At 54.7% G+C, this 13,961-nt stretch overlaps 1 protein-coding gene across 1 annotated transcript; it reads left to right on the forward strand.

The window, feature by feature from the left end:
• Positions 1-908: 908 nt before the first annotated feature.
• TGME49_312560 (hypothetical protein) lies at positions 909-13,148 on the forward strand. The gene is made up of 6 exons (XM_018782722.1): positions 909-4,404; positions 5,196-5,539; positions 6,126-6,313; positions 6,652-6,768; positions 7,209-7,358; positions 7,961-13,148. The coding sequence occupies exons 1-6, from the start codon at positions 1,739-1,741 to the stop codon at positions 10,628-10,630; spliced, it is 6,135 nt and encodes a 2,044-aa protein (XP_018635471.1). The 5' UTR covers positions 909-1,738; the 3' UTR covers positions 10,631-13,148.
• Positions 13,149-13,961: the final 813 nt, after the last annotated feature.

Consider the following 13,961-nt stretch of genomic DNA (forward strand, 5'->3'; position numbering starts at 1 on the left):
GCCGCTTCTGGGTTTCCAACTACCCGGATCGCCAGGCTCTCTGGCGGGAGTTCTTTTTCCATCGTCAGGCACCTCTTCACTCAGACGCGATAACCTTCCCTTCCTCCGCCTAGCACTTCTAGGTTCTGAGTATGCGGTTCTACGGAAGAAAAATGATAATAATAGCAGCGGTTGTTTCGCTGACAAAAGAAGTGTCCGCGATTCGTCGGTATACGGTTGGCAAGCGCCCGCTAATTTCTACTGTCTCCCGCTGGCTGGGAGAACCCAACGGCGGCAACTCGATTTTCTTTCCTCTGTGCAAAGAAAAGCCACACGGAGGTCACCTGCTTTTTATCATATGGACGAACAGGTTTGTCTATTCCATGTGGACCTGAGCTCATTTGAGCGACTGTTGTAGTCAGCCCGCCGGTGTCCGAGGAGTATCCTAGTGTATCTCTTTTCGGCAGTTCGTGAAAAGTCTGGCTGCCTCTCGCGTTTCACCACTTACACCACCCCCGTAGAAACGTTGCTACAGCGTGCCACGGCGTCTCCAACTCAGACTACCAGCGCAGAATTCCCTGCGGACCTCCCCTCATTTAATGTCGTATTCTCAGGAGTCATCCAAAAGGAACTTCACATTAGCCTTTGAAGAGCGAGAGGGTCATGAAACAGACGTTTCTTTCGGACCTGTGGCTCCGACCTGGTGTGCCAGCGGCGTAGAGTCTGCGCATGCGAGCGATGAGGCCTCTGCGTCCCTAGCGGTCGCGATTTGGGACGGTCGCGCGAAGTAATCGCACATGACTAACCCCCTCTGGCGCTTCAAGACTGAGAGAGGATAGCCCTTTGCGTCGGGAGACAGTTTGTAACTGAAAAGTGAAATCAGAGTCTGCATGCGCAGGCAGTAAACGGATCGCGTTTAAAGATTTCGACGAACACAGGAAAGAACATCGGGAATCCGCACGGCGCGGGTAGCTCTCATGTGGACGCGCGGCAGTTCCGGGCGTCGGTCGAGTCTTGGTTGCCACCCTTTTTTGTCACAAGTGAACAGCGCCCTTTGTCCTTCCGTTGTTCTTTCCGCTGACTTTTCCTGCGAGTCTGCGGACTTTTAGCGAAGAGCTAAGCCTTCGCGCCTGTGTGGCAGGACACATCGAGCTTTTTCCACTGCCTACCGTTGAGGAGGGGGAAACGGGAGACACTCGCTTTTCCGTCTTCCCCCTCCGCCACACACGACAGAACGCGACTTTGGTGGAGACAGGTGTTGTGTACGTATGCATCAGAACCCTTCAATCTCTGCCGACAGGAGAGGACTCTCTTGCGCCTTTTTTCCTCTTCGTAGGCGGGGCTGCCTCTCCACTGCGGTGCCACCAAGTTGATTCTCGGGTCTGAGGGCCCCGGCGGGACTCTCTGTATAGCCACAGGTGTTTCTCCCTCGAAATCGCTTGTTTCGACGTAATTCAATCGGCAAACGAGAGTTCTATTTGCACGGCGGATCGTGCATCCGGAAACCCCATTAGTAGCGCCGCCCTTCCAACTGCGCGACAGCTCAAAACCACGAGGCCGGAGGTGCTGTCCTTCGATTTTTTGCAAGGAACGCACAGTATACCGCCGGGAAGGCTGTTTTGAGGCTGTTGCCTCCACCGGAGAAAACGCGTCTATTTCGAGGTTTCGACGACGGCAGTCGCCACTGCCTCACACACAAGAAACTACGGACACGTGATTTCAAAGTCCTGGTCCTCTACTTAGCTCACAGGCATCGACGATGGCCTCGTCTGCGTTCTCAAGCTCTCCCGCTTGCAGTGCTCCTTCCAGCGGCGTCGTGGACTCTCGCCCCAAGCCGTGTGTTCCCGATCCCGAAAGTGACGAACAGACATGTTGTGGAACGGCAGGCAAGGAGCCTCAGAATCTCTCACCTACGAAGATCAGGAGCGTTTCTCTAGACGGTTCGACGGAGATTTCGGACTCCTTCTCTTCTGCGTCCGTCACCATCAACGCGCCTGCATGTGTCTCCCTCGAACAAGGTCTTCAGGTCTGCTCACAGCTTTCCTGGGTCTCTCTGTCACTGCAGGACGAACGGAACTGTCCAGAGGCGTGCTTCGCCATTGCAGGGACAAACCGAACTCCGGAATGCCAACGCAGTTACCTAGAACATGACGAACTCTTCTCGCCAGCATCCGCGACGGCTGGCAGCCTTCCCTCCTGTCCGTGCTCGCCGTCTGTCAGCACCAGGATGTGCAGCCCGCGTGGACATGGTGCCTGTACACCTCGCGCAAGATGCGTTCCGAGGCCGCCGACCTTGACCTTGCCTCCCCAGGTGGCGGATGCTCGCAAGGGGAATCCTCAAGCGGACTCTGCAGTCAACGAGTTCTTGCCTGCATGCGTCTTTACAAGTCAGAGACAAAGTAGCGCCGAGACACGTCTCTCTGCTGACCCTTCGACAGTGGGGGTTGACCAGCCGTCGGTGGCAAACAACCCAACACAGTTCGGAGCTGAGGGGGGCTGTAGAAAGGAACCTCGGGAGGGAGCCTGCGAGAGGAACGACGCCAGTAACAGGAGAGCGAGCCCAACAGGCGGACCTGAACAGGCAGCCGCGACGGAAAATGACGGAGGCAAGCTCCAAAAAGCTGCTGACGTCCGTGAAGAGGGGAGAACCGCGGACCCGCACGCAGTGGCGGTTTCGCCGCTACCTTCAAGGGATTCAAACGCCAGTGCTCCGGCTCTGGCTGATTCTGAGTTGGTCAGGAGCCCCGTAGCTCTCGTTCCACCGACAAACCCCGCGTCTGTGACAACTAAAAAGAGTGACAAAGAAGCGTTTCGAATCGGGGACAGACAGGAAGCAGAAGCCCGAGAGAGTGCCTCAGCATTCCTGCAGCTTTCGCCTGTTATTCCAGAGAGGCAGGAGGCTGCTGGTGGGATGCCCCTCTCGTCGCCGAGTCGCGGGACAGAAGGGACAACGGTGAGTCTGAAGTTGAGCGCGGATCTAACCTGTTTCTCACCCTCTCTGTCAGAGAGGACGACGGCGGCTGCGATGACCGGAACTCCTTCTTGCGACCTCGACAGCCGCGGAAGCTTCTCTTCCGATGTATGCAAGCAGCCGTTCTCCGGTCTCTCGGATGCCTCGCCCTTGTCGCACTCGAGTCCAGACGAACGCGCAGGGAAAGCGGGACTCGTCTGCTGCTCGGCTGCAGCGTCAAACGACGACGCGGGTTTCCTTTCCCCCGGAATTTGCCCAGCAGGCCACTCGCTGTCCACTACGGAAAGTGCTGGCTCGATTCGATCTCCCTCGACGCCCCCACGGTTGGAGGCAGAGTCTCCGGAGTACGGCCCTCCTCGCTCCCTGTCTCCGGAGGCATCCGCGCACCAGAGGTTGCCTGCTCCAAACGAAGAAGCCGCGCTACCCTCGGCCTACGCCGCTCGCTGCGACTCCGAGGAACTCTATGTCCTTCCAACCACACGCGACGACCGCACGACCCCGAAGGCCGTTCTCGCCTCGCAGGAGGAAGAGACACCGATGGCGGGGTCGGCGCGGCGCCGGTGGGCCTCCTTCGATGTCCAGGACTCAGACACGGACCTCTTCGACGACGACACTTGCGGAGAGTCGGATTTGAACTCGAGTTTCGGTATCAGCGAAGCAGACAACCGCAGTCGCCTAGGCAGCGGATCGAGAGTCTCTCGCGCGACAGCCCGCCTTCCTCGAAGAGAGGCAAAAAGAAGCTGCGAGGGCCCCCAGGCCCTACAGCGGCTCGGGGCGTCTCTGAAGGCGGGGCGTGGGAAGGGAAAGCCTAGCTTAGGGGCAGACAGAACAGGGAGAAAAGGCGGAGTGGATGCGTCGAAGGAGTCGGCGGCATGCGGCCTCTTGTCGATCCAGAGAGCAGGAGATTCGCACGCATTTGCGACTGCTTTTGCAGGCTACAATCGCTTCTCCGCCCTCAGCAACGGCGAGGCGAGGTCCGAGAAAGATGCGAGCCAGTTAGTGCATGCTGGCGAGGAGGCTCGAACCAAGGCCCAGGGGGCTCGAGAGCGCGGGCGACAGCTAAACAAGGGACACGAAGCGGAGGCGCTCACTGCAGGAAGCAAGAACCGAGATGTGCGCGACTCTCTCCTTGGAGACAGACTCGGAAAGGCGAGTGGAGACACTGGAGACAGGCTCCCGGGCGCGTCTCTTGAAGGATTCGAACTTTTCAGAAACACCCTCACTCTCCAGCTGCTCCAAGGGCGCGAACTCGGAGTTCGCTTCGTTGAGGGCAGCGAGAAGGTCGAAGGCGGCTCAGAGCGAAAGCAAAGGGAAGAACAAGACGAGGGCTGGGTCGTGGCAGGAAGGAAGCGGAAACCCGTTGCAGAAGCTGGAGGCAGCCGACGCGCTGGCCGTGAGGTCGAAGGAAAGGGAAGAGGGAAACGCGACGAACGTCCCGTTGAGTGGATCGCTTGGTGAGCAAAAGGAGAAGAGAAATCGTGGAGTTGCATGAATTGTCTTTGCTGCAGGGTGAGGGGGATTGTATCTCTCACATAGCTTCGACGAATGTCTCTCGGGTTTCCCTCTGAGCGCGAGCTGTGATTTTCTAGGCTTTCCACTCATGTGGCTTTTTCGCGTCAGTCCCTCAGAGAGTCGTGGAAACGAACAGGATAAAAAAGAGGAAGGAGTGCAGAAAAAAAGAAAGGATGAATATCGTATACACCCTATACTTGAAACACCGGCACTTGCATACAAACGTAGGTGAACAACTTGTAGACAAATCTTCGTTTTCAAAGAACCTGGATACCGCTCTACTCTGTGTGCACTCTTGCAGTGGTCGTGAAACGTTAGAAGAACTCAAAAAGGGCGTTTCAGTTTTGTGTTCGATCCCACTGTTCATGCTTTGTTAGTGGGATGCGCTGTGGGAGGCGTCTCCGCGTTCTCCATACGGCAGAAGTGAGGTTTTGTGAGGAAGAAAAAAAGGCATCAGACCTCGATTTGAAGCGAAATCGAGGTGAAGAATCAACTGAAAAAAGAAGTGATGCGCGGAAGACCAGGCATTCACTCAAAGACAGCAACTTTCTTTCAAAATTCAATATTTCTGCATGTGAGGGGACACAGTGTTTGTGCATGTGGACGTAGCGGTGCTTGCGTGTGTACGCCGATTAGGTTGTTTCCTTCTGATAATCGACTGCCACCTGGACCTCGCTTTTCCACTGTGCATTGATCTGTGGCGTGTGCTTGGCTTTTCTCGCTTTTTTCGAAGGCTGGATCCATGCACGAGCGCGGGGAACGTGACGACTGCGTCGACAACTGGTCACAAGGCAACTGCGTCTCCATCGGTTTCCGCGGTCGACTCTGTGAGTGGCACAGAGAAGTCAGGGGACATGGAGAAAGGCGCGTACATGTCGAGAGACGGCGAAGACAGTGCACAAGACGGAGGCGCAGCGGAGACAACGGAAGAGCCTGTCTGCCCTAGTGGCCGAAAAGAAGGAAAGGAAGGAAAAGGAAAGAGCAGCGGCGCCGACGGGAAATCCGATGGATGCGGGGGAGCTGTGTCGCTGAGCAAGCAGCTTCAAGAGGAGTACGAACAAGGCCTCGAGAGAGTTGGTAAGGGGAAACTGGAGTGTATTCGAATGGTGACAGAAGTCTCCGTTTTTTTTCAGGTAGTTCCTGACATACGCCAGAAACACATGTCTCCTTTCTCTGCGTGTGCAGCAGAGAAAGTATTGTATATTCAGATGGTTGTATGCATGTACATATCTGGAAAAGCTGCAGAGAACTGCAGATGGATAGAGACCTGTGTAGAAAGCTGGGTCTATACAGTGAAGAGAGGAGGCAGGTGAGTGATTACGAGTTCTCTCAGGTGGAGAGGCGAAGGCGAAGCTGTTGGAGACATCTCAGACGAGCTGTTTTACGTCGCGTTTTGGAGGAAGTCGACATAAGCTGTCGAGTTACACAGATAATTCTGACAGGAGTCTTCAAATGTCTGTGGTTTTCGCAGTGAACTCTCGATCCTGAGTGTGGGAAGCGTCAAGGAAGTGTCGAGTTACACAGATAATTCTGACAGGAGTCTTCAAGTGTCTGTGGTTTTCGCAGTGAACTCTCGATCCTGAGTGTGGGAAGCGTCAAGGAAGTGTAGGCCATCTCTGTCTTTTAGACGGATCGGTGGTTGTGATTCTCTTTTCGTGTCCAGGAAGGATGTCCTCATGGACGGCAGTGTCTCCGTTCCTCGCTTGGTGGCTACCTGCGAGCGCCAGCCGAGGGAACCTCCACAATTTGTGCTTCTTCAAAAATCCAGTGAAGCCTCTCTGGGAGCACCCGGAGAACATCAAGGGAGGCCACTTCGCACTTCGGCGATTTGCAGCCAAAACTACTGTCCAGGTGCGTCTTCGTTGAGGAAACTCGAAGAGAACTTGTGCGATAAGCCTTGCCTACAAAGTTGGTGGCCATACTTCAGTTCTTCCTAACGAATTCACTCCCTGCGTGCTTGAAAAGGATAAAAAAAATCTGTACCCAAGGGCGACAGACGAGAGCAGAACAGGAGCGTCCGCTTGACACACTCGAGAAACTGCGTGCGGGCAAAAGTTTTTCGAGGCGCAGGCTTCCGGTAAATCCTGTCGGTCGACTTAGAGTCCGTGTAGACGATGGTGGAGAACATCGGAGCGGGTCTGACTTTGGTCTCCAGTCTTTTGTGTCCTGTCTCTGTTCTCGGTTTGCAGGAGATGTTTCTCCTCCTCGCAAGCACAGTTCTGAAAGACGAATCGGTGGGTGCAGTTCGTCACTGCAACGGCATCGTTCTGTGCATTCGACATCACTGGCGAAAGCACAAAATCGAGGTGAGCGCTTGATTCAGCAGGTAGAAAGCGTTGCTTTCTCGACGCTTGAACTCCAGAAAAAGCTTCGCCACACCTTGTTTTTTTCAAGTGTTCTGGACGCGCGGCGCTACCAATGACGTCCGATGGAGCTTCGTTCTTACACTCGAAGGGGCTCTCTGCATACCGAATGAAACGCCTTTTCAAGGTACCAGAGGGTGGAAAGTTCGTTTGAGTCGAACTCAAGTTTTTCCCTTCTACTCCTCGGCGTTTTGCTGCGGTTGCTTCTCAAGGAACATTTTCCTTCTGGTTACAGATCTGTTGCTTCGTTGCAGACTGAGAAACGTTCGGGTCCCGGTGGTGTCATTCAGAGATCTCAGTTAAAAAGGAAGGCGTTCTGTTTGACTGTTTCCAAATCTTTCGGTAACCGCGTGCGCTTGTGCCTTCGTGCCTTTGCTTTTCAGTTCTGGACAGCATCGCTCGATAGCGGAGTTCTCGCGCAACAAGAAGGACTGCTGCGCCGCCTTCTCAGTCAGTTGCCGGGGAGCGCTGGACACGGCGTCGAATTGGAGTTCATCTCTCATCGCGAAGTCGTTCAGAGAAATCAAGTGAAGGTGCGCCTTGAAGATATGTCGCTGCAACTCAAGTCGCCTTTTGTGTTTTCGTTTCTCAACCTAAAAATACGTTCCGGGACCTCAGCAAGCGGCACGAAGGGCGTGTATCGAATAGGTCCAGAAGGCCGATGGAGCCGGTACTTGTTGTAGATGCGGAATTGGTTGAACAGTCAGAAACTCCGGCGGTTTGTTAGCTTGTCAGCACGTGAATGTGCCAGTGCGAGACAGCGTACTTAAGGTGACACGACAACCTAGAAGAGTATCTCTGGAGTTTCTGAGTTTCTGCTGAACTCGTTTTCACCGTTTTTAGGGTTTAGGCTAAGAGAGCAAAGCTGTGAAAATCCAAGGAACGCAAAGAGATTCCATAAATCGGAGCTGTAAGAAGCGTGCTTCGGATTCCCAACTGCGCGTTTTTTGGAAAGGAAGACACGTCTTGTTCTCTCATGTCGCCCCCCTTGTCTCTCGAGAACTCGAGACGGGGTGTGTATCTCTTTCCTGAAACCCAAAATGTATTATATGAAGAGTTTCATTTTTGTGTTTTCTTGTGAATCTGTGTCTATGAATGGTTTCTTATCCAGCGTTGTGTCGTGTTTTCTTCTCAGTTGATGCGAGCCCGCGGGAAGGCGCCGAAGGCCGCGTCTGGAAAGTCGGGGTCTGCCGACGCCTTCCAAGTCGGGAGTTCCTCGCCTGGAATTTCCATGCAAAAGCCTTTTGTGCCGCGTTCGTCCTTTTCCGGCTCGGAGATCGCAGCGCCGCCGCTGTTGCCCGAGGGGCCTTTCGCCCCAGGGACCAAGAAGAAGATCAACGAAAAGCGGAGTGGAAAGAGCAAGCACTGCGCGACTGGAGGGGAGCAGAACCCGGGAGAGTGTGTCGACCAGGAGAGCGGAGGTCGCGAGACTCTGTCGGCTCTCGGGAAGAAAGCGAGTGCCTGTGAGGTGCAAAGCAGTCAGTTAGACAACGAGAGGAGCTTGGCTCCGCGTCATGGACCCGGGGTGCATGCAGAGGTTGACGACTATGGACGAGAGCAGCGCGGGGAAACTTTAACTCCGACGGCGCGCCAGGGGCCGCGAAAGAAGGACAGCAAAGGCGAGGCTAACCAGACGGAGAAGAAGCGACCAGCCGCTTGCGAGGGCGGAACAACGACTTTCAATACGCCACGCTCGGCGCGCGGGTCCGGAGACTGCGGCTCTTCGCTCCTGAGGGAGGAAGTAGGCGAATTCGTGGACGCTGAAAACCGAGACGGCGCAGACTTGGGCTTCATGTGGACCCGGGAAGAACAACGTGGCTCCGGGATCCGAGGCCGCGGGCCAGCGAAGAGTGGGGGCTTGCCTGCGCTGATGCAGTCGCCGCTGCTGCTGTCGAGCGAAACTCTCCCGTTTCCAGGGCGCCTGCCCGTGTGGGCGGCTTCAGGCCCCCTGAGCGAGCCCCCGCAGCCAGGGAATGCCTGGGAAGAAGAGGTCCCTGCGTTCAGTGGGGACTCCGAGGCTCGCGGGTTAGAGATCGAAGCACAGCGAGAGTCCGAGGATGCAGAACCTCAATTTGGAGGCTCGGGACCTGGAGGCAGGGAGACGCTTTGTCAACGTCTGCAGCTCTGGCAGCATGAGGGGCTTGTGTCTACAGAGTCGTCGACAGTCGAGAGTCAGGCGGCCTCGACTTCGCCTCTCATCAGGCCCGGGCGTGGATACCCCCGGCAAATTCCGCCACCCGGGCGGCGGGGAATGCTTGGGTCGTTTCTGTCCACTCTTGACTCGACGAGTTGGTCCCCTGCAGCTCAGAAGTCGGGCGCATTCGCGAATGGCGGCGAAGCATGCGCGGCGGATTCGAAAGCTGCAGGTTTCTCAGCATCGAGCACCGCATCCCGGTGGGGAGGCGACCCTGCCTTCTCTCGCACTCGCCATGTGGAAGGCCAGGCGTGTGTCCCAGCGCCTCTGGCGAGAGAAGAGGGCAGGACAGGCAGCGGACTCAAGGCTGGGAAGAGCCGCGGTGGTATGCTGCCGGGCTCGAAGGGCGCGGGGCCCCGGCGGGGCGCCCGAGACGGAAGAGAGGACTTGTCAAATGCAGGTTATCGGAGCTCGGGGCGCGGAGCTTCGAGAGGGCCGTCTTGGAGCGTGTACTTCGCCAACGAGGAGGAGCAGCGGAGACGCCTTGCGACGACGATGGTCGCGCGGATCGATGTGAAGTCGATTCCGGACTACTTCAGCATGCAACTCGCCGCCAATCTGGGGGGCACATCCATCGGCAGTGCAGCTGCGCTCCAGGTCGGCGTCGGAGGCTCTCTCACAGCTGCCTCGTCCCCTCTCGGCTTCGGATTTCTCGCTCAGCACTCGGGGGTGTTGACAACGCTTACGACTTCTTCTTCGACGCACACCAGCGAAGGAGGAGCCGGCACGACTCGAGGGCCGACTGAGGGCGGCGAGGTAACCGCGGGGCCGCTCCCGGGGCCAGGGGAGTTCAAGACCGGCGCCACGGCTCCGCTTTTCCCCCTCCTTGCGGGCGCGGGGATTCCCCTCCCAGACGGGTTCTCACCCCAGCTCCTTGCCTCGCCCTCGGTCGGTCGAGCCGTGGCGACTGTCCTCCAGGTGCAGCAGCTGCCCTTCTCTCCCGTCATGGAGTCGGTCCAGCAGCAACTGGGCCTGTTGCCTCCGAAAAAAGACGGGGACTTGGAGCTCCAGGGGATGAGCGGGGCCCCGGGCGAAGGCAGCGCTCGTGGTGCTGACTCGCTGCAGGACCTGTGTCTGCCGCCATTGCTGGGAAGCTCTGCTCTGGCGCGACCGACGTCGCCTATGTCCTCGCCGTCTGCGGTGTCTCCTCAAGAGCTCCTACAAGGCGACTGGAAACCAGGAGACCCGAAAGAACGAGCTGCTAGGACTCCAGAGCAAGCGCCGTGCCCCAAGAGGCCATTCGCCTTCAATCCCCAGGCAGCCGTCTTCCGGCCTTCCTGGTCGGCCGAGGGGCAGCTCAGTGAAGGGATGGCGGCGCCGCAGGGGGAGGGCGAAGCGACTGCCTACGCAGAAGAGAAGAAGAATCAGAGCCCGTTGGAAGAAACCGAGACGACATGTGAAGACAACAAGGCGGCCGGGAACCATCGACAAAGGGCAGCAGGGGCCAGGGACGAGTCAGAGGAGTTCGCGGGCGGCAGGCAAACCATCGCAGCCATCTGCCACGCTCTCCCGGCAGCTGCGCATGCAGTGGAGCCCCGCGTGCATGCAGGAGAGTCTCATGCAAGATACGCAGCAGGCGTGGACGGCCCGACAGAAGTCAAAAGGGAATGAGATGCCAGGTATTTTTTCGACCCAGCAGTGCAGACTGCCGCGCACTGTAGAGAGCGTTACTTGTGTCACAAAGAGGCCGCGGACGAAGGCGGTTGCAGGCCGGCTCTTTTACTTCGACTCCAAGACGGGGTCCCAGAGACAATTCCAAGAGAGGAGCGCGTTTCTCCGTCGCCTCTTGCAGAGATTTTTGGGCCTAAGACGTCAACGGCGCGACTGCCGTCCTTCCTTCTCAACAACGTTCAAGTATCCAAGTGTTTCTCGTTTTCTTTAGGAGTCGAGGAAGAAAATTTTTTGCTGCGTTCCGGCGGCCATGTCTGGGGATATTTTCACGGAAATTTGTGAGATACTTTCAAGTTGTGCCAAAGGAGTCTGTGTGTGCAGGGCAGGCGTTGCCCTGAGATCTCTCGCTGTACCCCGTTGTTGTTGCGGCGCCGATGTGACGGGTGTTGAGAACCGATATCTTTCATTTGAGGAGTTTGGAAACTGTTGTGCGTGGCGTCAAAGTGAACAGGCGCCTCCTTGTGCAGCTCTATTCGCGCCGAAACACTGTCTTCGCAGGCAGATCCAGTGTCTACGCGAACCCGTCTTCTATCCGTTTACCACCTCGTCGGAGTCACTCTCTTTTGCTTTTTGAGAGACTGTATCGTTACGTCTCTCTCGATGTTTGGTTGCCTTGAAGAACCAAGAGTGTAGATCCGTCTAGAAGAAGCAGGAAGAAAGAATTCGTTTCTCGAAAAAAGGCAGTGTGTTGTGTTGTTTCGTGCGGGGCTGCATGGGGGCGAAGCGTGCACTCCTCGGTGAGAGGGAGTTTTTCTCCTCTCGGACACAGGGAGATGTTTCTGTAGAGTTATGTTCCGTCGACACTCATTTCTTGTCGAGGGGAACAGCCCCGACTTGACAGGACGCGTTTGCAACTCACCTTTGAAACAGAAGTCACCGTTTGAAATAGAACAAAAAGGACATGCGTGCGTGAGAGGGGCAACACAAGTGTCGCGGCCTTAGGGAAAAAAGGTTTTGCCGACTTCGCAAAATCTGTCAACAGAATCCGAAAAACCAGGCTGACCGCGTCGTCGCTCGTGAATTTCCTCCGAAAGGGGTCATACAGAAGAAGAGACAAAGGACAAAATTGCATTCGCAGCAAAGGGTGTGTGTTTCACTTTGGATGAGTGGCCAGTGCACGGGTTTTCAGTTGGGAGGACAGGGTGTGTGCGTGTTGGTCGATTTTTTTTCCTGGTGAATGCTTGTCTGCAACTGTCACAGGGAGGGAAACGTATTTTTACTTTGTACCAGTATGAGGACAGGAGAACTGGAGCTTCATATGTCACTGCGTTTTTCGTTGCTAGCGCGTCAAACCGTGCAGCTACCAGTAGCTTCTTCTACTGCTTCCGTCAGTTTTTATAAAGAACGCGAGGAGCTGCGGTCGCGGCTTCCCCAAAGATGTGGATTTCCTCGCCCTTTTGTCGACCTGTAACTCTGACGCCAAACTGGCAAAGAGAGACCGCACGCGCTGCTGCGGCGCGACAGAAAAGAGCGACCCCTCACGTGCCAGTATGATCAGTGCCATCGTACTGCTAACTGCTGAAAGTCATCCTGGCTGAGTCAGGATTATTTACAGGTCTTTGGGAGGAGTCTCGACTGCGAGTTGGACTACCGGTTTACATCTTGAAGGTCTTGTTGTTCGCCGGAACGAAGTTCGCTTGCGTTGGCAGGGCACTATATCGTTCTCGGGAGTATATGATACGAGTCGGGGTGTACTAGTTTAGACGTTGAAGGTCTGCTGCAAGCTGCGAAACGCAGAAAGTGTCAACAAAGAATCCAGTTGTATTATAATCGTTTCATGTATCATTGTACTTACATTTCTATGGTTCTATCAACCCTGCAGGAATAATGGATACCACGCTTGAAGATGCCCTTTATCCTCATATGTTGAGGGCGGATGCTAAATTCCATTCACGCGCAACTGGACTTTTTCCGCGTCCTGCTGTCATGCCTAGATCGGATTCGGCCCTCTGTTTTTAGCTGTCATCAATTCTGCCAGTTCTGCGTGTTATACGGCGCGCGAGAAGATATGAGATTTCGATGTCGGGGCAAAATGAACGCACCGGACCAGAGAAGGAAATCTGGCACGTCGACTTGCGTGTTGTAACTTTCGTCCCTCGGGTTTCAGAGGATAGCAAGTTCGGTCTGATGTCCCGTTATACTCTATAGATCACTGGGTATCTGGTACTTCGAGATCATCATCTGCTCCGGTTCTCTGGACGTCCAGAAGTTCATTGTCGGATGTAATGCGTGAAAAGCGGGTCTGTAAGATGTACGGGTAAATACAGATTTCTATTATTCTACTCTGGTGACAGTGGAACGTTTAAGTAATGTGCACCTGAATCCTGTATGTGGTGATGTTAATCAATTTGTTTGCATATCTATTGAAAATCCTTTTACATGCTGGTGACGTGAATACCAACAAACGACCGGTTCTGGATGGAAAGGGTACTTTCAACACCGCACAATATGCTAGAAAATACCATTCATGCACCATGTGAGGTGGTGGGAATCGCCGTCGAGCTCTTTTGCTCGAGATAGAAAAATCTAAGAAACAATAGAGTCGGCGCTGGACGCTCCTCACTTTTCCCGGCGTCTTTAAGGAGTGGCAACAGCCAATCGAAATTTACTTTTTTTTAGGCAGAGCAAGATTGTTGTGTCTGCAGCCAACCACCAGACGAAAAAAACACAACTGGCTCGGCGCGAGTGATGCTTTGGGACGCTCCTTGGAACCTCGCAGCACCTTGCACGCGCACGGTAGACTCATAAACACATAAAAACGACGAATGCCGCTTTTTTACACAATGCTAACTGTTGAATACCGATGCCCAAGAACCGTAGCCGATCCCAGGTGATATGTGTATGCAAAAACCTACTTTTACCTTGATATAGTAATGCGCACGTAAATACAAAGAATTATCTGGATACAGACAAATTTATGTAAACAACTGCATACGTTCCTATACGTACAGAGACAGACACTAAACAATCTTGCAGTCGTAGTTGTTCTAAGTGACGATCTCGCGTCCGTTCTCTAACGTATGTGTGTGCGGCAGTTCACGACGCATATATACAAATATTTAGGGAAGAATGAAGATGGGCCCAAAAAGTTAGCAGTAGAGTTGCTTGGAGATTATAACCGCGCTGTTTAAAAGAATTGGAACGGTGCTGGAAGCAGTTGCCAATGCCTTTTTTTTAAAAGAAAAGTTTTTTCTTGCCTGGAGACAAACGGTGTTTTGTTTCTATGGGGCTGGTTGCATATAGACCAAGTGTTTCTACAAGTGGGGGCTTT

This window comes from Toxoplasma gondii, chromosome XI (genome assembly GCF_000006565.2).
Source record: "Toxoplasma gondii ME49 chromosome XI, whole genome shotgun sequence".
Lineage (NCBI taxonomy): Eukaryota > Apicomplexa > Conoidasida > Eucoccidiorida > Sarcocystidae > Toxoplasma > Toxoplasma gondii.

Coding starts and splice junctions, on each gene's coding strand:
- TGME49_312560 (XM_018782722.1), top strand. CDS start 1,739: ATGGCCTCGTCTGCGTTCTCAAGCTCTCCCGCTTGCAGTGCTCCTTCC. Junction 5,540..6,125: donor ACAAGGCCTCGAGAGAGTTG/GTAAGGGGAAAC, acceptor TTTCGTGTCCAG/GAAGGATGTCCTCATGGACG. Junction 7,359..7,960: donor TTCAGAGAAATCAAGTGAAG/GTGCGCCTTGAA, acceptor TTTTCTTCTCAG/TTGATGCGAGCCCGCGGGAA.